At 34.5% G+C, this 26276-nt stretch overlaps 1 protein-coding gene across 18 annotated transcripts; it reads left to right on the top strand.

Annotated features, from left to right (window-relative positions):
• Positions 1-1569: 1569 nt before the first annotated feature.
• On the top strand, positions 1570-24928 carry LOC128162984 (transmembrane protein 198-like). Of its 18 annotated transcripts, none has more exons than XM_052826439.1 (9): positions 1592-1632; positions 2627-2713; positions 10565-10614; positions 12997-13094; positions 14210-14339; positions 20308-20593; positions 21126-21689; positions 22101-22231; positions 23399-24928. In XM_052826439.1, the coding sequence occupies exons 6-9, from the start codon at positions 20368-20370 to the stop codon at positions 23525-23527; spliced, it is 1050 nt and encodes a 349-aa protein (XP_052682399.1). In that variant the 5' UTR covers positions 1592-1632; positions 2627-2713; positions 10565-10614; positions 12997-13094; positions 14210-14339; positions 20308-20367; the 3' UTR covers positions 23528-24928. The 18 variants fall into 18 exon arrangements, with proteins under 18 accessions (XP_052682396.1, XP_052682398.1, XP_052682397.1 ...); XM_052826443.1 differs by having other exon boundaries at positions 12997-13109; XM_052826436.1 differs by lacking the exon at positions 10565-10614 and having other exon boundaries at positions 1570-1632.
• Positions 24929-26276: the final 1348 nt, after the last annotated feature.

The raw sequence follows: 26276 nt of genomic DNA, 5'->3' as shown, positions 1-26276 counted from the left end.
ATCGGAAAGCATTGTAAACATATTCAAAATATAACTAATCTAAGAACTCTAATAAAATATTGTGGTGTGATTTATTGAGAATGGAACATAAGAATACTGGGAGAGATAATAGTTTTATCAATCATTCGCTAAAAGGTATGTAAATTTGCTTTTATTTCTCGGCCAGGCTTTCCTCTGTCGTTGTTTACGATATAAAAATCCGACTAGAACAACACTACCCCGCATATATTGAACTTGGAATTTTATATGTATCGTTAGTTTGATCAATGCTTAAATTGAAAAGTGCTGCTAGAATCCCATGGTGTGTGTTGTTTTGATGCAACTTGCCGTTTTCCGTACAAACTTTATTAAAGTTGGGAAGGTTTTACGAGAACCGGATGAATAACTATTGAATTAAGAAAAACATAGGATTCTAGCAGCAGTTTTGATTAAACTGAGATGTTTTGCCTTCACTTGGTATGTTTATTTTATTTTGGAAACTGCGGGGTAGTGTTGTTCTATCTCATTTTATGTTAAGGAATATACGTAAGCTATTTATAGTTGTCACGTGATAATGCTCCAATGTGGCAGTAATGCACTACCCGATTTTATTGCACTGACATCTTTTTCAAAGGATAATACTAAATTTTTGATCGTATTTAAAATAGTTATTTAATTTCACGATTTTGAATATAACAGTCAAAATAAGACGCTAAATTGCCCATATGCTTCCTTAACACCCCCGCGTAAATGGAAAGCGCCCTATGATAACCTCGACGCCATATTGTTTCCTAATCGGCAACGGTATATTGCGTTGCCACAATCGCTCGCCGGCGACACGCGTTCCAGCAATCGTCGACGAAGGGAACACCGGCAAATCCGGCGATGCCGGTTAAATGGAAAGCAACCTCAGTAACAGCCACAAGCGTGAACTTTGATTTTCGCTTGTGACGTTGCAGTTTACAGCGTTCAACGTTTGTGACGTCATAATGAAACTCGTCAATTTGACCTTTGACTACTTGTTGCATTTAGAGGCATTTAAACATCACGGAATTTAATGGAAAAACACAGTAGAATGTAAATATTTAGATTTAACCGTTGTAAATTGTTGACATTTGATTAAAGATTTTTGACATGTAAAAAATGACGTCATAATCATACTTGATTTCAAACGGCGATGAGTTTCCCGAAAGTGACGGAGTTAGGGTAGTGACGGAGTTAGGGGGCTATGCGATAACATTATATATTTACAATTTTTTAATGCATATCTTAATTGGAGTGACCATTGATTGTCAATAAGATAAATTATCTAATTGGAAAGGTTTCTCATTTTTAACTAATCATGCATTTGAAACTAATATTGATCAAAATAATTTAAAGATATGAAATTGATGTAATAGAATATTTGCATTCTATTACTGTTATACAGTTTATTACTTTTCACTGAAAGCAAAGTTTAAGATGTTTAATGTTTTAAAATCACAAGATTTCAATTATTATCGGTTATGTCTGTAAATATTTCTTCTTTACTGTTATTTTTTGAAGAAGGCAAAAGAATTTTAGCGTACAACTTCCCTATTTTCTTATTCGCACGAATTATCCTTGTACGATTTAACATTGATACCCGGGCCGTCCCGAATGCGATCATCTAAGGTAAGAGCATTAGAAAAACTTTTAAAATGATGTTAGGTATAGATAAATCAAGAAGGGTTTGAATACGACTCCACCGATTAAAACTTTTTGAATGGAATAACGTTTTGCTTCAACATTTCAATGAACTGAAGTAAGCAACAGACAGTTGAAGAAGCTCGAAAACTTTAGACACATTTTGACTGTTTGATTTTGCATGCTTTCGACAGCTCGACACCGCGGAACATCCTGAAAATCTTCATGAGGTTAACTGTGATGTGCAAAATGTATATAGCAGAGAATTTGAGACACATTAACTGTTATATCTACGGCGATGTCACCATGACAAAAGGAGGGGGTGGTAACACTTCGTCTTCCAGACAAATTGCGTTCAATGGACCCCAGGGGGTCAGTGATAGCCCGTTATCCGTCTTGCCAGTTAATTACTTGATAGGCATTTTAATTTTGTTTTAAGTACATAGTTCTGTTGTCGCTTTGAATTAATTGTTACTTCAATCAGTTGACAATGGCTATAGGCCTACATATATAAACTTATACAGTTATAAAATACCCCCTTCTTTGATTTATAAATAAATTTATTTAATTAATCAACTGTTTGAATTTAAATATTTTGAGAACTAAGCATAGTGATAATGCTCTGTGAGTTTCAATTCTTTTCATTAATATTCTCGGATAAAACCAGTTGTACCGTAATGCCAATTCACCAAAAAATAATTTACAGTTTATAAATAATCTACACGTCTTGTTTCAATGCTCCAGGAAACTAAGCAACAGGTGGTTCATGTAAGATACAAGTCAAACAATGACCTTAGGACAGTCGATTCAAATTTTAGTTTTGACACTTTTTATCATGATGACCTACTTTCATTTCAAAAGCAAAGTATACAATCATGTAAATAACAGTAAATGTGCATTCTTTGACTCATTGTTTGCATGCTACTATAACTTTAATCAATTCAACCATTACAGACCTTATTTATGATTTTTTTTTTTTCAGTTTTTGCTGGAGACGAATTATATTTTCCTTTATTGAACACTGGATGTGATTTATCCGTGTGACACCTGTTTTGTTGTGACCACTCAGGTAAGGGATTGCTGTGTTTTCCCTCTATAATTTGATTGATGTCTTGTGACAAGTAATGGTGTTTCCAATGTTTTTTGGACCTCTGTGTTGCTTGTTTCTGGTTCATTTCCCCCTCATGTTGATCATTCAAGATAATAACTAAGGCTAGACCCCACTAAATCTTTAAAATTAACACACTAAACACCTGACAGGCTCCTGTTATCAACGTCCTCTCTATTTTATCTACAGATCAATTCTGTGTATGAATATCATTTTTTTTTTCTGACTGCTTTTAGGTAAGATAATATATTATTCATATTATAAATGTACCAAACTGTTAGAAGGATTGATCTGTATCAAAATATTCATTAACTGATGGCTGAAACTTGCTAGGATTTATTCAGAGTTCATGATGGAATAAAGTACAGTGCAGTTTCATGTCTTGGCGCACTATATCATTAGAAGATTCAGCACTTCCTTGGACACTCTGTAGACATGAAAAGCTATTGATTTTCATTAGGCTTCAGCCAAGCAGTTGGGAGAAATCTATATACTGTGTATGTCCAGGGGATTATTTTGTCTCTTCGGTCACTGATACTGGCCAGTTTATGGCCGAGATGTCAATTTTTTCCCTCTGAATAATAACATGACAATTCAGGGATGCTAATTCAAATGGAGATATCACCTCACTTGCCATTATTGTGAGAGAATTTAAGGTACAGTACATGCATGTGTATATGATTCATGTATATAGAGCACTGGTATTACTAGACATGTTTAAATGTCATTACTGTTACATAAATCATAATTTTGCAAAAATTTTAATTAGTATGAATAAGGAACAACTTAATCTCAAATCTTTTAGATATGTATATACATGTATATGCTCAGGACCAATGGAATTAATTTGTTATATCCGTAATTTGTTATATCCGTAATTTGTTATATCCGTAATTTGTTATATCCCTATAACTGTGATACATGTACATTCAACTACTGATAATGATTAAAAATGTCATCTAAAAGGTATGAAAAAGGATAACTCAATAGTGAGATAAAGCATTTACAAAGACAATTTCAGAACCATGACATTATTATTACATTATTATTGCAGAAAATTAATGGTGTCTGATATCTTAAATTAAGATCCCTGCTCTGATTAATGTTAGAATTTCCACATTTAGCAGGTAGTTTAGTTTTAATGCCACATTTTAGAAATCTGGGCCCTAGGCGGGTGCCCTGTAATGACCTGTATGAGATCAGATTCTATTTCTCTTATTTACTCAATCTGTCGTCTAGACAGGGTCGGATGTGCAGTTCCGTGCAGATTGTTATCTTGGGGTGAAAATTGATTTAACATTTCTAAATATTTGAGTTTCGCGATCAACAAAAAGGAGATTTTTAGGTACCGTAGTTGCTTGTATCAACAAATTGGGAATAATTTATGATGTGCAAAGACAAAAAAGGGCTTAGGGATAAAGATTATTATGACAGCAAATCAATTATACACCAATTTTGTGATCAATTTGATATGTTAGAACGAATGAATGAAAATTACCAATCAGCACAGGTGAATGAAGAATTTATTTGCATATAAAAATGCATGTTCTAACAACCAAACAATGTTGTGATCTTTTGAATTGAGTTTCTATTATTCATAATTCAGTTATATGCATGAATGATAGCAACTATGCATGGAGAGAATAATTGGAGATTGCAAATTTTTATGGACTTGTTGATGCAGAAGTAAATGATTTTTTTTGGTCAGAATGACGATTTAAGAAATGCTATTGTCACCGTCAGATATCAGGTAGAGATGTAGAGCTAAGATAATTGTATTGTGTGAGGACTGTGATGATATTTTGGGGGGCAAGAGGTGCCTTGTATTGCTCTATAAGTCGATCCTTATGCATTGTCTTTGAATCGAGGTTTTTTTTTAATACTGTCGGCATGTAGATTAACATGCAATGATAAAGAACATGGATTTTGAATTTGAATTGCAGCTTCGTATTAATTTAGGGAAATAATTATTACACTCGTGGATTTAGTATAATAACTTTGGCAGTGTCATCTAATGATTAGAAAGATAAGAAATTATGAAAAAATTATTTCAGATTGTCAATGCTTTATTATGGCAATTAAGATATTTGCTATGTTTTCTTGTATTTGGCATTTAAACCACAAGTGGTAAAAAAAAAATCTACATTGTTATTGCCTGGCTTGATATCATTTTAGAATTGTTCACTAGCTATAGGTCTTATCGTTACATCTGAAGGGTTTAAAATGTTTGGGGTTTGTGTGGTTCTTTGGTCAGCTGGTGAAAAATATTAGAATTTTTGGCCGTTTATCTTTTCACTGTTGTTGTATCAGCACCATCAAAAGGACCTATCTGATTTTCTACTACTTTTTCTTCGAATGCGAAACAAATATTGAATAGTTTGGTACTAGTTCTTCCCTTGATCAATATGTCCGATTACCGTAAGTCTGTGACGTAAATGTTTTCCTCCCACAACATTTATTATTATAGATCTTGAAGCTCTGCTGTGTCAGAAAGCATTGAATCATAGTACAAATATCATTGATATTCAATGTATAATTATCAAATCTTCAATTTCTATGTAATTCATTTTATCTAAACAGTCTTAATGGGTTGAAGGGGACACATCCTCTCTATAAACTGCCCCCATCTCGTACGGTTATATGTATATGACACACCATCATATTGATGATGGATACTTTAGATAACACTTTCATGTCTGAAGATGATATTTCCTGCTTCAGTAGTGTTTTTTTATCATTACTCCATGTTAACAAGTTCTTTGCCCCAAACTTGAACTCGGATATAAAGTGTACATGGTGCCTGTTCGTAGATAAGCTTCACGCTATCCAATGTACTTTTTAGATTTTAATTAACATTTTATACATGTAAATACCATGAAGATTTCTCTTAATTTTTAGTTTAGATATACATGTACCAGTATATGATATAATTGTTGTTTCCAGTGAAGGTTTTGATACTTTAGTTCACATAACCATGCAATATTTAAACTTGATGTACTATTATCCCAATCTTTTTACTCGGAAACATTCCATAATTTATAAACAATTAGTTTATATCAGAAATGTACATGAGTATTTATATTCCATTTATTTTGTAAGCATCTTAGTCAGCAATGCAAGGATGGTAACTAATTAATGAGTTTTTGATGCAATTAGCATAATATCTACATCAGAGTTACATTTATTTTATGCAATAGTCAGATGATATACATTCGTTACAAATGACATTTATTTAACCACCAAGAATTGTGGTCAATGAAAAAAGGGATACATGCATGCGATTGGATAGAAATGAGGCAGTTAAATGCACAGTACTGTCAATGTAAATAACTTACCAGCGAAAGATTAAAATTTTTGTTGAACAACCATAAATACCAGAAATTACATTAAAAAGTCAAGGGAACCATTAATACAGATAGATACATGGGATATTATGTGTCATCACTCATCAGTACATTTAGAAAATTTCAACTCGTGAAATGTCCGCTATTTTGGGTTCTATTAGGCAGCATTTACGGGAGCTAAAGAGGTGATAAAGGGAGATAATTGGCCTGGGAAAAGTGCCCTTGTTTCCTGTCTGAGCCTATCCAGATTTGATAGCTCGTAAACAGCTGACCAGGACAAGCTTTCTATTAAGCCTGCTGGGAGTGTTGGGGACAGATTGTGTGGGTTGTTTCTGATGACATTAGTGGACATAAGTGGACTCACATTGAGAGTCATTGGTCTCAGTGAGTAATTATTGGTCAGGTCTATATGACTTCATGTTACTTAACATGTTATACAAGTTTGCTCTCTGATATAACTAGCTTATTTTTGCTTGTTTGGTTTAAGAGATTTTGTGGGGAAAAAATACCATATCGGATGATTTATATTTAGTCTGAACATGTTGAGAGTTTAAGGAAGTTGTGTTAGACTGGAGGTTTATATCTGATGTAAACTAATATTACAAATAAAAAAGTTTTTTTTATTAAGAACATGTGAAATGTGTCAAAAAGTATATTATTATAATGTTTTATACTGAAATTTGTTGAACTATTAAAATATTTGGACAGTGACTAAATTTCAGTTTTCAAACAAATATTTTGTGAACAAAAACTTAAACATTGTATACAAGTTAACTTGATATTGGTGTTTTGAAGAAATTCAGACCTGCAGTTTTTATATACAGCTGTATCAAGGTATGATATGATATAATGCCTACAAAAACTGTTGTTGGATTTCTAATACTGGTAAATTATTTGTTGTTCAAGATCTTCACTTGAGCTCCCTGCAATTTAATAAGTCAATGACTGTTAGTATTATATAAGTCGCCTACTTGACAACACATCTTCATCCCGCATCCTACAAGACATTATAGTAAGCATGTGTGTGGTGAATGAGTCACTAGCTTCTATAGTAGCCACACACTTACTTATACAAAACTTAAACACACACCACAGTCTCTCAGTGCAAACTTATTCAAATTTGGGGTAGGGTACTAAATTAAATTTAGAATTGAAAGTGCAAATTCAAAACTAGATTTAATTTTAGAGGCATGCGTTGATTATGAATTTTTAAGGATTTAAATGTGTATAATTTTTATTTTAATGAATCAAAGACTGTAAATTTACCTCAGGGCTACCTTTAACAGTGCCATTTAAAGGGTTTGGAAGCAATTTTAGTAGTAGATTTCATGTACCAGTACTAATTCATTTAGAATCTGACCCATAAAGTCGCCCAAGTGCTCTTGATCTGGTGTTAAGTCTGCCACTCAATGCGCTGTGTACTTGCGGCTAGCTCATGAGATAAACCCATCATACTTCAGCTTTAGGTAAACATTGGACAGTTTTTAATCCTATTACAAAGGGATTTGGAGAGAGAGAGCACATTGACTTTAAACAATAGCCCGTGGGATTTATGCTGTGGTGCTGTAGATCACATGATATTGTGAATGGGGTACATCAGGTAGATAAAGCGGCTTACCATTATCTGTGTTTTTAATTAAGTTGGCGAACACTTTATTGTGTCTGTGTATACATGTGGTGTTTATTTGATAATACAAATACATGAACACCTGCGCCACTTACCAGGAATTGGTTGACTTTTAATATTGTTAATGGTTTTCAACATTTCTGAAAGTTTAATATATCTATCAACACATTCTGGGCATATATATTTATCATTATCATGATATGAAATTCAATACATTCAGGTGCGTTTCTCAATGATATTGAGGCCAGTCTGATCATTAGGTTAATACCTTCATGTTGTATAACATTACATGTTTAAACTTCATTTTAAGTGAAATTTCTACATTTACGATACTTTATTTTTGAGTGAAGGAACTGGAGATAACAATCATCCAAGGGAGTTAACTAAAAAAAAAAAAATGAAATTGTTCATTTGAAAATAAAAATTTACTCCCACTACTACTATAACTACTAAGCCAGACTGGGCCCTCCCCCCTCCCAATGTGTAAATAATCTGAGGTGTATCTTATCTCCTCTCTCTCTCTCTATGACTGAGTCACAGTCTCCTGCTCTGAAGGGAAGCTCTCTCCTGATATATATCATAATCTGGCAGTCATTTTACGATCGAGCCTCAAACTTTACCAGCTCATTTGCAGCTGTGAAACGATTGACTCACGTACCAACTGTGTGTTTCTGTAAGTGATTACTTCATTTGGAATATTAATAAAAAATTGAATTAGGATGTAAGTATTACTTTGTTATATGCGCTTACATGTAAAAAAAATTTAATGCACCTGTTTCATTATGCTGATGTGATATCTGTGTTTAATTTGTAAATCATTAATGATGGGGTGTGAAAGTGTTACTTCATTAATTTGGATATTTACGGTAATGCATTCATTTTTCTATGTTGAACTTTTGGAGATAAGTACTCATCTGTTAGAACAGAAATCTGTATAAAGCATGGGGTAAGGTGTTATATGTCTTTGGAATTTACAAATATTAATAGCTTTTGTCATACTGACCAGGAAATTGGATTTAAAGATTTAAAGTAATTACAAGTGTACTTAAACTTCAAAAAATGATGGAACACAGCTAGGCTGGCAAAGTTACAGTGTAATCATAATGCCATTATATTGATAAATTGTAGAATAAGTATGCTATGGAATTCAGAAGTCAGTATTATAATGAGTCAGATGTGGTGGATTATATTTTAACAAGGGCCCCAGATACAATTATTTTGCCATGGTATGCCTCAACACTCTCTCTGTCGATAGGCATGGAATGTACAACATCATCAAACTACAATAAAGGGTTCCCTCCCCTGTTTTATAAACAAGAGGCAGCACTCATCCATTGTTTTTCTAGTTTCTGAAGACTCTCAATGTGTACAGAAAATTACACCATCTGTTTCTTATATATACTCCTTTTTATACTATTGAGATTTAATTTGCAAGGAAGTTTTAGAATGCAGATGATAATTTATATATATCCCCTGGCTTCTTCTCTCCGGGGTTTTTATTCAATAAAAGATATTTTGTTATCAGGAAATTATGGCATTTTGCTGCATTAGGGGTCAGGATGGCTGCATTGGCAGCTCTATTTTATCTCCAGGAGAGAAATTCCATGGTGAAAAAAAATGTCGGAGCTGCGTTTTTATCGTCACCTGATATATTCTGACTGTTAACGTACCGCTGTTATATATTAAAGACTGCACACCGGAAAAGACACCAGATTAAGTTGATTTGATAATGCAAAAATCGATGATATAGAATCTTATATTTATGAAACGTCAGCATTATACAGAGTATATATGGCTATAATCATCATTTATTCTTTTATCAAAGCCATCATTGCAGCTCAATGTTTTAAGCACAGTGATATACATATATTAAGGGGAAAAAATTCTCTTATAGGAATAACTGAGGGAGAATGTTTTATCGCTCAACACCCCCCCCCCCCCCTTTTTTTTATGAAAAGGTGAGTCACTGAGCCTGTAGTAAAATCAGACATTTCAGATGAATTCAAACAAATAATAATTCTGACAGCTTAAATCGAAAAATAAAACACAGATGTCTAGTTAGGATATTTCTGTTCATTGTGAGGGGGCTGTATGCTGCGTATTAACTCACGCAGAAGTAAATAAACGTCGGTATTCTGTTTCTCAACAAGAATCGTAATTAACATGACGTGACGTCATTAATACTTTAGTTTTAGCCAGGATAAGCTAGCTCATTATAGTACATGTACATCTGTCTCCCATCATTCAACAGTATAATGGATCCAGATGCAATTGGGTTTTTTTTTTAATTTCAAAATGTAAAATAAAATACATGTATATTTTACATGTATTTTAACCTATTACATATTAATGTTAGATTACCATGCATGCAGCTGTTTGCCTTTCGTGTGTGAGATGAATTTGTCAAATGTAGAGTATAATATGTTAGATGTGTGTATTTGACCTGACATAAATTTTCACATGAACATATAATACTGGTTCATGTTAATTAGGTATTATGTATGCATGTAACTCAATTTTCTTCCATGACACTAGTGGTTTCAGATTTGGCAATAAGGCTATAATCTCTCATTATATTAAGTTGATTATGAAATCTTTTAGGTATATACCGGTAATTAAGTATATATTTAATATCCATCGCAAGCTGTGCTAATTATGCACCTGATGCATCATAAAATGCACTAAACTAATCTATGATATATATAATGATGCATGCCCTAGGTAAGATAATTTCATTATCCAGGCAGAAAAAAAAGCCCACCAGCTGAAAACGATGCCATGGAATCAATAGAGAGTGTTATGTATCCCTGGCCACTGAATTTTGTCTGTCTCTTGTTTCAGGTTGCCAAAAAATCCAATAATTGAGATGAAAGTGGATAGCCTTGTCTGTTGTATGTAGTTGCAGGTGCTTGAATTCTTTGCTTCTAAAGCAGAAAAATCTACCTTTGAAGTGGTCTGGGTGCACAGATTTCTGTAATAAGGAACTAATGTAGTTATTTCTTCTTGGCTATTTTTCCCTGTAAGTATATATCTTTGGCATCATAGTAGGCAATTTTTAGGGTGCTAAATATATGGTTTCAATGTGTGCTTTCAGATTTAGTTGAATTATATTCCTGTCATATTCTTAGCTAGATTTTTATTTTATATAAGAGTGATGAATGCATTGACGTGTACATGCAACTTTAAAATAACTTCTCTCACTAATAGATGCCCATAAATTTTAACCATCATCATGTGTAGACTTTATACATACACTACATCATAATTTACAAGTTTCAAATCAATTCAAGCACGATACCCAGGCAGGCAGACTGATCAACATTTGTGACAGAAGGACTGAGACTAAGAATTTCATTATTTAACTGATATGACATTAGTTCCTTTTGATTTATGTGGATAAAGTTTGACAATTATTTCAACTTTTGAAAGAATTCCTCCCTGACATGTATTTATGTACCTCTGTTGTTCATTATCTGTATTTCTATAAGTTCTGATGCTCCCTGTGTGGGTTTTAGTTCCTTGGTTTCCTCAATCAACAGTCTGCACCTGTTTGCACAGCATGACATTACATACTGTGGTGTTAGAACGTGTTGATGTATTTGTTTTTAAAGGGAAGTAGCAGAGGTCAGCCATTTATTGAGCTGCAATGTCTCACTCAGTCCCTAGCACTTTTCTCTCTATTTCTTCCTGTCAAATACTAATTAGTCTATCAGGATTGACACACATACATGTATATATTTTCCATACTGCAATTTAGGGAGAGGGAAGTATAGAAATCCAGCTGAAAATTTGTCAGTCATTTATTTTTTCAAGGGAGTTGTAACATCAGCCTTATCAATCTTAGAAAATCTAGAATCTTGTCTGGTTTCCATTTTATCATTTTAAGATGGGTGATAATGGTTGACCCCCAGACACCCAGAGGGCTGATTATCTACAATACACAGGGATACATCATGTACCTGGCTGGAGCTGAGTGTTTGCTTAGCTTTTCTTGTTATCGGGCTACAGGGGGCTACAGTTCAAGACCCCCTACCTCCCTCCCCCCAACCTTTTCCCAATCTGTTGATAAGGCCCAAATTGAACCCAGAAAAAAAAAGACACACAAGTAATCATATTTATTAACAGTGTACACAGAGAGATTTTTATCTGTAAAGATGTGATGAGTCAGAGAATTTGTCAGTTTATGTTTATCATTCCTGGAGGTTGTGAGAGATGGATGAGTTTTCTTCATCGAAAAGTGCAGCTTTCAGTAATTTTTAGAGGGAGCTTCTATTATAGATTGTGTTGTGTGATGAAAAATTGATCTTGAAACCAGAAAAAGAACATATACACGAATGGTTTTCTTGTAATTCTGTGGAAAACTGATGAAATTTGAGAATTGGGTATGTGTACATTGTGAATAAAATAAAATGACAGCAGTGATGAATGATCATTGTGTGTAGTGTATAAATCTAGGATTACAGTATCAGCGCAATGTGGACCAAAGTGTAACTGGTTGCATTATTTTAGCATTAGTAGCTGATGAACAAGTTCATAACTAATAGAAAGACAATGGAATTCATATTTTGCGTTATTAATATAGATGATGAAATTTTTAAAAAAGTAGATGAGTAATACTGAAGAATTCTGATAACTGTGCAATTTATTTCCTGTTACAATAATTTCACATTTATAAAAGAGCATTTAAAATAAATCATATGAAATGATTTTTGATGCTGAAAATTTCAGTATTATATCATGTTGCATGTACCATATACATGTATGTACATGAAATTGACCAACAAGCAATTTTTTTGTAAAATTCATGTGTACAAGTACAATTGCTGTATACTTTTAAAAAGTGACCAAATATTAATCAGATTGCATTTTGAAATTTGAAAGCCCAATCAACTTAAGTGACAGCTAGTTGATGCTTTATTACGTCAATGAGAGGTTTAGTCGAATAGTGTGAGATAATTATATATTCCGCCTGTTTCATTTCATCCTGTTTATAGTTAATGATTGCCGAGAAAAAGCGAGGTCACCAAAAATGAAATAAATCTTCTGACTTTCCATTGTGTAATGTGAGAGATTCAAATGTTGAGGGATTTTTAAAGCCTTTGAGTACACACATCTTTTGTAACATGGTCGCCAGCTAAGACTGGCGGGTTATGAATCACTCTGTAATTCCGATCATAATGATCAATATTATTTAATGTTGTGTTACATAATATTGACTCAATTTCTGAACATTCATTCAATTTGTTATTTGTTTATTTTATTCTTTGTTGTAGGGTATTGACAGAGCTCTTCGCCCGGCCATCACACAGGATATAGCTCACGGAGAAAGAGACACATCCAGTCCTCCGGTGCTGGTCTAACGAGTTTCTAGGTACATTCAACATTGGTGTGTAAATTGTAAAATCATTTAATGGTTCTTGAAGGTGTCTGGTGCTCTTTGTAAACTGATCTCATTGCATCTGTATACCAATATATCTGATTCAATAGTTTTTGCACTGATCTCTTTATCCATATTACGGGTAGTTGTATCAGAAGAGTTTATATAATCAAAGTTTCCAAATATGATTTGAAGTTTGAACACAAACACATGTTTATTATAAGTTATAAGTTCACTGAATTACATAAACCGTCTTCAAAATCGAGCATTTATTCAGACAGAAGTACACATGAACCTCAAATTTTGTATCAAACCTGATAGGAAAAAGTAACTGGGACAAATGTTTTCATTAGCACAGTAGGAACGGTAGCCCCAGAAAGTCGAGATCTTAGTTGATTTTTTGAAAACCCAGCATCAATAAATCTCTGTATGTCTGAAAATTAAAGTGGGTCAAATTAAAGACAGACAGATAAAGAAAAAAAGCTGATGTTCTCTTTGGTATTCATCAAGTTGGTATAGAGGACAAAAGAAATAAATAATGGAGAAAATCAGGGCCCTGACTGATTGTGTATGGTTACATTATGGTAACTGGGTTGGGTGTTTAAACCGTTAAAGCTCAATAGATAGTTCATTGTTTCATGAGACAGCAACAGTATGTTTTCCTTTGTTTGGTCAAGGCTTTTCAGGCAGACTGAGCTTGGCACAAATTAGAGGGTTGGAATTCTGAATACATTAAACCGATGTAAGTGTGTGTTGAAAGCTTCTTTCATTCATACAAATCCTATGACAGCGTTGCGCAATAAATTGGTTCAATTCCACTGGGGGAACTGTCATAACAAATGAATATTCATGAGCAACGATCCAAAGAAACTGCCAAGCATTATTTACAACTGAGTCGCAATTAACACCTACTACTGCCGAGTCGCATTTAAATATCCCCACTTTCATTTTAAAGCCTACCTGTTTACTGTGGAGGAATAGCCGTGGTTTATGAGAGTGAGAGTTTAATACGCGAGGTTCACTTGAGGATTGTGTTCAATCCATGTGTCAATTTTTTTAACCAAAAGTTCTGGAAATTTTCAGAAAAGATATTGCCATTTGTCTTTCAGCTAGGCCGTGATCGAGTGACCAAAAAAAAAAAGAGGTTGATCGAGGCAGAGAAGTGATATAAGGAACAAAGGAGGACTTAGCGACCTAGTAAATGACAAACAATCACTAGGGGTTGATTGAACAATGCAGGTATGTACAGACAATACCTACCGGTATGTCATTTTGTTTTGGTCCTTACATTAGCTGATTCACAGTGATGACATCTTTTATAAACTTTGCTTTTGACTGGGGTTGTTTTCTTGATCTGGGGTGGATGGGGCCTCCAAAATGATAATTATATAATACCTGTAACTGTATTTCACTACAATATCAACTAGTCACTACAGGATGTGGTGTCAAACCCTAGCTACTGAAGTGTTAACCTGGTCAGTGAACACAGACCAGTTTCCTGACCAGATTATTGATTTGTTGTCAGGTGGTTCATTACAACAGCTGATTTCTGTCAAACATTGATTTTATGTCTAAACCTTCATTAGAGAACCCTATATATACATACTAGTTAACATTTTTGATTGGATACCGGGTATCTCCTATTTCACTGTACACGTAATCATTATTTCAGTAGAAATTGATCAGGTATAGAATTATATAAGCCTCCACCAGATCTATTTAATGTACAGACGTTGACCATCTCTGTTAGGTGTTGACTAGATTGGTTTCAAGCTGACTCCATATTTCCTTTGTGTATACATATTTTTATTGAATCAGTACGTTGACGACTTGGATTTGGACACACCTATAGGAAAAAGTTTTTGGGATTGTAAATAAAAGTGGCGCGTTATTTTACTGGCACATTACGCGACAAAGGTGTGCAGGATAAAGTGCACCCTGTTGCAGATCCACGTTAAACATTCCTGTTTGTTTAAAGGGCTTGATCAAGCTAACCAGTGACTACCGATCCAATCGCTTGTCTTGAATGAACCTATGAATTAGGGATTTATGGATTAATTGGTCAAGAGGTATATATTTAGAGTATGTATGTCATTGAATGTTAACATTAGCGTCAAATCCACAAACATTTGTCAGCCGTTTTGTGTATTCCATCCAGTTTTGAATACAGCCCATGGTTAGATGACCTAGCCGTGTTGTGGTTTTTGTTCCGATGGCTGTGAGAAGTTTGGATGGCGATTGTATTGCCTCTTTTTGTTTACCATTGTGTTCTTTGAAGGGAATTTTCAAGGTTTGATGGCAACTTTAGATAAGTCTTTTTTGCGAGTGTAATATTATATTTACTGACTTCACCAGTGTTTTTTTTAAAAACGTTGTATAGAAAATGGGTGTAGAACGTTTCCTTTTGTAATTGTTCAACATGAATAACTATAAACAATATATTGACTACATGTAATGTATTAGTCTAGATTATGTGTGGGTTGACATTTAATTACAAGTTACCTGGAAAAAATTTTCCCCACTGATTTGTCATTATGTAACATGTATGTTGACACTGATTGAGAATTGGGGGGGAGGGGGGGGGTATTTGGACCCTATTGTTCAATTTGATTTTGTTTATCAGTATGTAGTTGACAGTAATAAAAACGAAGGTTAAAAAATGTTTTATGAGATTGACTGTCATAATGGTGTTCATGTCAATCAACTACAGGTTCTCATTAGGGGGTTTGTATGTTAAGTCTATACAGTGCATTCATTACAAGTATAGATCAGCTAGGTACAGGACTAATTATCTGTTAATTGGCCATTGACCATTAGACATCCATTAATTAAGTAATTATCAGAATGTGTTATGGAGACATTGCTATGTTATGGTAATAATTAATCATGTTAATTAACACAAACAGGGGGTTAGGTGGGTGGTACTTGTTATTCGGATTTGAACAAGACAGTCAGCAGACCTTTCTAACTTTCTGTGACCCTAGTTGGCTTTTTTCCTGACTATTTTGGTCTCATTTTTTTTCTGATTTACTAGAAGGTAGGTTACTTATGTCTCAGGGGAAAAAATCATGTTGATGTATTTCATGCATAATTTGAGGTTTAGGGCAAATGAATATTGATTTGGTATTTATATTTTATCAGCTGTTACATATTGTAATTATAATTAGCCAGAGGATTTCCCCTAGCTATGTTAAAAAAAATGCACATCAGCTGCAACAGTGCACTTTATAACCTTAACAATTAGTTTACAAAGATGCATTAAGTTAAGTAATTGTCACAGGCTTTTAAAAGCTTTTAGAAAAATATGTGAAGGCAGATTGAGTTTTAAGGAAGCCAGAAGTAATTAATGCACGCGAGTTGAATTAAGGGGAAAGCATCCTTCTTTACGCATAATTAAAACTTATGATGTATGTGCTGAGAGTACTTTCTGACAGTTTTGTGCACAACAAGGCAGTTTATGTGTGACATAGTAGTCTTATCCTGACTTTTATTTCCCCAGCCTCGTAAAATCTATAAGGGATGGAGTCTTAATTGACTGCATGACGATGATGAAGAATGTTCGGCTACGTTTGAGTGTGTATGTTTTATGTTTGCCTGCGGGAAGTCTTGAGAGTTAGGGGATAGTTCGTCAAAGTTATTTTTTCCCAATTTATTTGAATCGATTATTATTTACTGATGGACCTTCTTGGACCTCTGATCATAAAGGATGGGCTGTCTTACTTAACTTCCTACCCCCACTTGCCTGTTGTCCGGAATTAGCCTGCCCTGAGGGAAGTTTAACATTGCTTTTATTTTTATAGCTCCACATATTTTCCTGGTGTAAGTTAGTCCCACTGTGATTACTTCCCTCAGTTGTCCTGATACTCTTTGGAACATTTTGTATTTTTTTTTCTCCCAAAGTGGAAGGTCGGATGATTTAAGTGCACTATTTGAATTGTGTATCATTGGTCTTAGCTTCGAAAATTTTGAATTAATTCCAAGAGAATGGGGAATTGTAGGTATAAATCATTCTAAATATTTTCAATAATGAATATTCTGGGTTGTTCTAAATATTTTGTACTGTTTTTTTTTCCTCCTACACTGCGTACATGTTATTTATTCTCCATCTTTTCATTATCGCCCAAAACGCTGGGTCCGACTATGTAAGTGACGTATTTCACGGCCTTCAGTGTCGGAGACTCGCACAAGATGACAGTCTGTCAGGAGTTACTGTTCTTGAGGGAGACTTTTACTGCATTAGAAATAATTATACAAGACAGGTATAATTGCTGTTGTTACATCACATCTGCTGGCCACATTGTAATGAAAGTTGGAAGTCCAATATTATTTTTTAATGCAGACTTTGCCTACTTATTTGGTGCTGGGGAACTGTAAAGTTATAGAATTTCATTTTCAATCTAGTAAACAAGTAGGCTTTTTCCATAATTTATTAGATGTTGTGAACTTTGTCAGGCATTGATGATGACACAGTTTTAATGTACTGGTTTGTTAGGGTAATTCTGCTGACTGTTTCTATATTAATATAATCTATAGTTCTCAAGAAATCATGCAACCATCAAAGTGTACATTGTGGTTTGAAAAGTTTGAATTAGTTCAGTTAATTGAAAAAAGCTGTCAGTGCCCTTTGAATGGTGAAGTTGAAGGAGCCTGAGAGTGAATTATTCAATAGGCATTTAGCAGCTACAGGAATGTATTACATATTCGGTGTCTAGTAGTTCAAGCTAGTGTAAGAAGGGGAGTCCCCTAACGGCCAAAGTTTGTTTTTTTCCTCCAAAAAGTACAGCAGATATATCAATATATATAAAAAAAGAAAAAGAAAAAATTATTGTTATGCCAGTGTGCACATTCCTATGTCTGCATGTTACGAGCCTTTGTGATATGGCGGACTGCCAGTGATGCATGAGGATTATTGTTATTACTGATGGCTTTCATGTGACCGTTCTTTTGTGTGGCCACACTATTACTGGACTTGTGCAATGTTGTCAACATCATCTGATAGGATATTATACATCATCATTGGAAAAGAGTCACAGTTTGCTGTTTTACCAGGATATTAATGATTGCAATCATGGTAAAGTCATTTAAAACATAAGTATCAATATCAAAACTTTTAATTTTTTTTTTTTGGCAGAGTTTATTATTTTTTTTTTTCAATTTGGCTTCAAGGGTATCATAGTTATCTGGTAATTAGTGGTGGATTGGAATTCCTGTAAGAGAGTGAAGGTCACATAAGAATAAAGTCATTGGCATTTTAATTACAGAAGTTGATTAAGGCTTGGACTTACTGTATCTTAATTTAATACTTAATTAAAAGTTGATTTATTGCTTGAGTGCAAGCAGACAATTTCAATGGGTTCGTTGGTTTCTTTTAATTGCATGTTTGACTTAGATATGATCCTTTCAAATTATGTGTAGACATTTTCCTTTGTAGCTGGGTCTCAGTAAGACAGATCCTAGTAATTTGCATTTGTTTGGCTAATTGCACTAAAGAGTTTTAAGATAATTAGGTAAAGTCACTAATCTACCAAATTAACATTCAAAAGAGGTATTCAGGGGAATCAAGTTAATTGATGTGATGATTTTGTTTTCTAGTTTTTTACTCATTGAACGAAGGGCCTCTGTTGTTTTGGGGAGAAAGACAATTCTAATTCAAAGGAATTTGTTAGAAGTCAGAAGCTTTTTTAACTTGCTATCAAGATAAGAGACAGTTGTAATTGAATGATTGTGAGACGGACAGTTTTCTGGAGATCGAGATAGAATCGAGACAGAATAAGTTTCTGAAATAATGGAGCCAGTACCGGTATATGATAAGTCTATGAAGAGTTTCATAGATAATTTTGCTTTACATGTAAATATTTGAATTTTCTCATGGAGACAGACTCAGACAGTCAATAGACAAAGAACCTCAGTGTACTGTGTTGTAAGTTTAATAAGTTTTCAATTAACAAGTACTCCCCCGCTTAATTCAGTACTTTAAATGGATCATCATTACAAACATTCCTATTGCTTACCAGGGCTTATCAGTCAATACTTATCCTATTTAATTGCGTGAGTTTTATTTTCCTCAATAAATGTGGATTATATAAACTGTTGTTTGTGAACTAAGTGAAAATGATAGACGTCGTAACCAAGCACATATCACCGAGTGCAGACTGCAACTGTCACACAGATGTAAGGGCAGCTCGCTCAGACATTAAGATTGATTTTGTGTGGGCTTTCCCAGTGTCAAGAAGTCTACATCATAAGTAGTACATGCTTTGTTTTTGACGCCTGTTATTTGATACTAGTATGAGTTGTTGACTTATTTCTACAAGTTCAATATCGTAGTGATTATGCGTCATCATGCATTCATTGTATTCACTGATATTAAGGGCATAAGGAAGCAGTGAGAGCTCAGTCTGTCATTTGTGTTGAATTGTTTAATGGTCAAAGCTGTTCATCTAAATTCAAAGGACTTTAACTTTAAATGTTTGTAAGTGTGCATGTTTATCTGGATGCAATTGTTTGAATTTTTTAACATTAAAAATTTGATGAAATATAGTGTATGCTTGGATTTTTGTTCATCTTTGTATAAATAACAACTCACATTGGACTTTGAATATGTTTTTGCTTGTATGTTAATTTAAATAATTAATTGAAGTAAAATGGTGTCATGATGGATAAAAGATCATGCTTAAACAATTTTTTGCATTGTATATTAATTGTTGTGTAAAGGACTTTTTTTTTAATAGATTCAGGGATTTTATTTCTTTCATTTTCAATTCAAATTAAGAACATTATTATGTCGAAATAAAGTGTATACCAATTAGTGTACCAATTAACCAAATGACTGAAATATTATTAAAAAATTTAGAATTAATTTTAAAATAAATGAACATATTTTGGACATTGTTGACAGTATGTGAGTATCAGTACCTGCATGTACAGATATCATGTATTAAAGGGGGATAACTGCTGACATTGCTCCCCTGATCCACCCCTCTATGTAGATGTTTATTTTGGGTCCAGGACACATTAGTCAGTGACAATGTTTAAAATTGGGATCAGTGACAGCAGGCTCCATAGTTTTCTCCTCTGCAATGTCCTGGTTTGAATCCTGTTTCATGTCTAGTTTTTGTAGTTGAAAATTCATCATTTTGATCCTGCATGAACAATTAATTATGTTCAAAGTTTCAAGTTTTTAATTTTTTTTTCTTTCCTGTTGTAGATCCAATGACTTTTAATGCTGAGAACGTGATGGAATTATTAATATAACCATATAGTGACCATGAGCACCAACTCTGTAGGGGCGCCCCGGGCCATGCCCCCAGCCACACCCGGACAGCCATACGACACACTGCCCACCTCCACGGAGGGGGTTAATGGCACCACCCTCGGTGACCATGCGATCTCACGGCCCCGCACCTGTGAGGAAATCACTGCAGAGTACGACATTGCTCTCGCTGTGATCTGTTCCATGTGTTTTGTTTTCGGAATTGTGTACACATTTTTTGGTGAGCTTTCCATTGTTATATATTGATAACTAAGATAACATGCCAAAATAGAAGCACTTGAATGATGCAAATGTAAAAAACGACAGCAATGTGTTTATTTTGTTTAGGTTGTAAAATCGTACTAAAAATAATATTATTAGAACAGTTTTGATTTTACTACAGAAATACATATTGCTGCATACTGATGCATATTTCTGTTTATAGTCTGTCCTATCAAGTACAAGATAAGAAGTTTTGACTGCATGTTGTAAATACATTAAAAGAAATATTGTAGATTCATTATTTTATGCAAGTATTTAATTCCACAATGCTGCAGTTTTGTATCAAAACACGAGAATATAAAATTTTGAGAACCAAACTTTATTTTAAATAATGTATTATATTATTCACAGAAAAAGAAAAGTGCGATCTATAAAATCTGTGAGGAGTACTTCCCGCGATTTTACACAAATGTTACTTTTTTGGGTTTCATTACGAATCTACAATATTGGTTGGTGAAATCTTTCTATATATTTCATTATGTGTTTCACAGGTTACCGGTTCTTCAAAGCTGTGATGTTCCTGACCGGCTTCATCTTCACATCCGTCCTGGTATATCTCGTCCTATCCCAGCATTCCCTGCTCCCAGTGGAGGGAAACATAGGCGTGGCCCTGGGGAGTGGGCTCCTTATTGGACTTCTGACTATGCTAGTGCAGTATGTGGGACTTTTCTTCACCGGCTTCCAGCTTGGGGCTGCCATAGGAGTAGTGAGCTTAATAGTGGTGGACTTATTCGTCTTCATCCCAATCCACTGGATTCGGATTGGAGTGATCTGTGGTGCCGGATTAATATGTGCAATAGTGACTCTGAAATTCCAGAAGGGGGGCATGATCCTGGGGACCAGTGTGTTTGGGGGCGCCCTGATGGTGTCTTGCCTGGACTACTTCATAGAACAGCTGGCCATGGTGACGTTTGTGTGGGGGGAGGTGACGGGAACAGCCTCTACCCTGGTGTGCTGGTACTCCTGGGTGCTACTGGGCTGCTGGCTCTTCTGCTTCCTGGTAGGGGCTGTAACTCAGTGGAGAATTACTGGACAGGGATACGACCATAATGAAGGTGAGGGGAATCCCCCCAGATATTTCATGGTTTTCTTTCGACCACAATTTGGTCTGTTCATTGATCATTGTCAAAGACAGAAAAATCATTGAGTCAGGGTTTTTTTTCCTTATTGTTATAAATCATCATTTTATATGCAGGGTTTTTTTTTTTTTCTCTGAATAATGGGTGATATGATTAGGGATAAAAAATACAAAACTACTTCAAAAATGTACTATTACTACTGTTTTACACTTTGAAGATGTTGTAGAAAATTACAATATGTAATGAATAAGTAATATTTCTTCTTGAATGCAAGTACTGCACTAGAAAAACCTTGAACAGTGCAATCATCAGAGAAGAATCTTTTGATGTGTAATGTTCTGAACAATGTAGGAAAACACTGATCTAAACATTTTCATGAAATTGTAGCTGTTCAGAGCAGAAGAACAAAGAAAGTAAACTTGCATCAGGCGAGGAAGAAGGACCGGTCAGACAGCCAGCACACGAGATACCGACACCTGTACCAAGCCAGGCGAGCCACCGGTGATGTTCTATCTCAGGTGAGTTATCTCGAGATACAGGTTACTAAAGCTATATTTTGTAAGGGTGAATTACCATTAAGAAACTCCTGTAATAATGGTATGTTAGTGTTGGTGTGTTATTCTGGAAATTGAAGATCTGAGGTTTGAAAAAATATTTATCATAACAAATGTAATTTTGGATTGGACCATTTGATTTGGAAGTGGTTAAACATATCAGAACTTGTTTAGTAGCTGACATTGTTAGCATACCATATGATTAGTTTGGTTAGTTGATATGATGTTATTTCTGTCAATTAGTTCAGGTAGCTAGACTGCTGGTGGAAGATAGATATATTCGTGAATTGTATTAGGTATCTGAGACACATGTAATGACCAGCTACCATTGATACATAAATACATATACTCATCAACAAAAAACAGTAAAAGCTTGAGAGAACATGTGTGAAATGGGTTAGCTCACACTGTACCGGCTCTGTTGATTTATGATATTTCTCAGGAGCAAATCTCTAATCCTTGGCAACATCTTGTAGATCTTTGGTAACTGGGTGATTATCTGTTTATATACAGTGAGTTATTATGACAAGCTACACCTCTGTAGGGTTGCCTTAATCATAAACCTCCAGAATACCAATGTAATGCTATTCAGTAATGGGCACAGTCAGTGCTCGCTAGTCATTTGTGAAGAGACTCGCACAGTCATTGTACAAACAGATCTCATCATACATTGGCATCACATAACACAGGGTTTTCTTCTGAAAAGATAACACCCTTAATTCAGAGAAATTTATAAACACCTCAGGTGCTCTGTAAATATTTCATTACTCTTTAAGATCTTGGTAACACTTGTTTATGATACTCAGTATGATGTGTAAAGCTACCAGTATTTGGTATGATATAGCTGTAGAAATATTTGGGATCTCTTTTTCAATAAATTGCATAGTTATCATTTGACGTTCCCTCGATATGTCATTGAAAGTCACCCAAAAACATCTAAATCAACCTAAACAAGATTTATTTTTTTAAATTTTTTCTGCATTTCAGAAGTCTATTTATCGATAGTTATTTTGGATTTAGAAACTGTGCTAATGATATTGGAAGACAAAAAGAATAAAATATCTGCATGATCTGTTGCGCTGTACTTTTAAGAACTGGTAAATTAATTTCATCTTTGTTTTTTATACACAGACATACATACAGACCATGCAACAGAAAATGTCACCAGCCACAAAGCGTAAAGACCACATTGCAATTCCGACAGAGCCAAGTTTGACAGAACTGGAAAGCACAAATACGACATTAACCCAGGTGCCATGATATTTGCAACGTGGAGGTGGAAAAACATTTGTGTCGTGATGAATTTAACAAGTCTATGTGCTGTCAGACAGTGGAAAAAGTCTGACAACAAATGTAAAACAGGACTCGAAAACTGAATTCAGTTGATTTCTTTGGAATTGAGAGGCAGACCAGGAATTTCTGTGAATACAAGACAGTGACACAGTTTTAGGACAGTATTATGCTGATAAGGAGAAACTGTCTCAAGAGTTCGGGATCTGGAATCGTGGTGCCATACAGTGAGCATGAACAATAAACAGTGTAAATTTCTCACAGACTCAGACAGACACTGCAGCAAGTCCTGGAAAGTGTTGATCTCAGACGAGCAATGAATCGAGATTTTCTTTTTTTTTCTTTTTTTAACTTCATTCCAGTGTCGAACATTTTTTTTTCGTTTTTGTTTTGTTTATAGCAGAACAATTTTTTTGTTCACCAAGTCAAACTTATACCCGTGCTACACATACAGGGTGATACATAATGGTGTACCATAGTGTGTCTGTCTGTGAAACTTGATGATTTAGTGATGATCATGGATGTGTGTAAACATGTGTTGATGTATAGAGCTACATATTGGATGGACACATTTAAAATGCATTCAATTTCTAGTGTAGATACATGTACATGTAGCTATCAGCATAGGAAATATAATAAATTGATTGATTAATTAATTTATTTTGTTTATATGATAATAAAACTTATTATTTCAGAGGTTAAGCAAAGAGTAATGCACTTGACGTGTAGTTGTACATAATCTTGCAATGGCCATGCAATGCAAGTGAATCTCATGTTAATAGCAAGGGAAATAACTCAAATAAGATTTTGTGTTGTATTTTTTTTTTATTCTTCAATTTTGTTATTTTTGTACAATTTGTGGGTCATTATTTTGCAACATTAATTTTGCTTTCTTTTTTAACTGTTATACTGTTTAAACTTTGTTAATTATTCTTACCAGGGTACATCTTTGTTTTAATTGTGCTTGTAAAATAATTCAAGTTCACTGTCAAGTTGTCAGACTTCCTTGTTATTTTCTGTTTTGGTTTTCTTCTTTTTTTTTTGGAATATAGGTAATATTACAATGTATTGTAAACCCTCAATGAAGAAAATTTAAATGTTCAAATGTTTTGTTTTGTAAGTTGTATGTAAATATACATTAATGTCATAGTTTATAAGTGATAGGCTAATTCTGAATGATATGGTTATGATATGACAGCATTGCTTATTTCATTACAACTGGGAAATGTTGAGAAGAAATTCTGCAGGGAAAATGATTTGTTTTGCATGTAAATCTATGCACAGCAGTATGGTATTGTGTAAGTTTAACTTTTAATGAAGGCAGTTTTGTGTTGCTGTTAATGATTAGAATAAACTCAAAACATAAAAGATGTTGATAGTTTTCTTTATGTCAAAAGTCGAGACTCGAACAGGATTCAAACCCAGGGCCTCTGGTGTACAATGCAAAGTTAACGCTCTAGCCACCGAGATACAATAAATGCATGGATCCAGAATTTTTTTTACAGCAGGAGGGGTCAGAATTGATAATTTTGCTTTGTTAACTGGGATGTGGTGATTCTGAAGCCTGTTTTTAAAATTACTGTAAACATGGAAATATTTGCCCCCGTTTTATTTTAGCCCCTTTCGCCTTCGTTGTCAGCGGGCAAATTTAAGACTGGGCGAATCCCGTTCTATAGTACACAAGCGAGTTTAGGCGAATTTAAGACGGGGTAAAACCGTTTGCAAGTGTAAAAAGGCAAAAATAATGCTGTATACAGTTACTAGCACTTTGCTGTGATTTTGAAAAGTTTGAATTGTTCTCCTGTCCCTTTCTCTAGACTTGTGCATGCAATACACAGACACTAACAGTCACAGACCGGACAACCCAGTGACTCTTATCATACGGGTCACATAGTCTTTTATTATACTTTCATGTTAAATACTGAAATCTGATTGGTTTAGACGCAGTTGATAATCCGTTCTATTACCCTCAGCGTTAGCAACACACTTAGCAATGGGTAACATAACAAATTGTTACATGCGCGTAAATTATGCGCGTACGGTTGGCCGTAGAATTCACGTCATTTCTATATAAAAGCAATATAAAAATTCTCTAAAATTAAAACATTCAGTATAATAAAATAAATAGTGCCTGTTTGGGAGGATAACAGTTGAAATTGACACCCCTCGAAAACCATTGTCAACCTCAACTTCGCGTCGGATGACAATGGTTTCCTCGGGGTGTCAATTTCAACTGTTACCCTCCCAAACAGGCACTATTTATATAGTGTCACATATTATGCTGGAGAGAAAACAGGGTTATGGTGGATAGAAAACAGGGTTATGTTGGAGAGAAAACAGGGTTATGTTGGATAGAAAACAGGGTTATGTTGGATAGAAAACAGGGTTATGTTGGATAGAAAACAGGGGTATGTTGGAGAGAAAACAGGGTTATGTTGGATAGAAAACAGGGTTATGTTGGATAGAAAACAGGGTTATGTTGGATAGAAAACAGGGGTATGTTGGAGAGAAAACAGGGTTATGTTGGATAGAAAACAGGGTTATGTTGGATAGAAAACAGGGTTATGTTGGATAGAAAACAGGGGTATGTTGGACAGAAAACAGGGTTATGTTGGACAGAAAACAGGGTTATGGTGGATAGAAAACAGGGTTATGTTGGATAAAAAACAGGGTTATGTTGGATAAAAAACAGGGTTATGTTGGATAGAAAACAGGGTTA

The sequence above is a fragment of the Crassostrea angulata genome, chromosome 9, assembly GCF_025612915.1.
Source record: "Crassostrea angulata isolate pt1a10 chromosome 9, ASM2561291v2, whole genome shotgun sequence".
Classification (NCBI taxonomy): Eukaryota; Metazoa; Mollusca; class Bivalvia; order Ostreida; family Ostreidae; genus Magallana; species Magallana angulata.
This window is presented reverse-complemented; position numbering and strand designations above follow the sequence as displayed.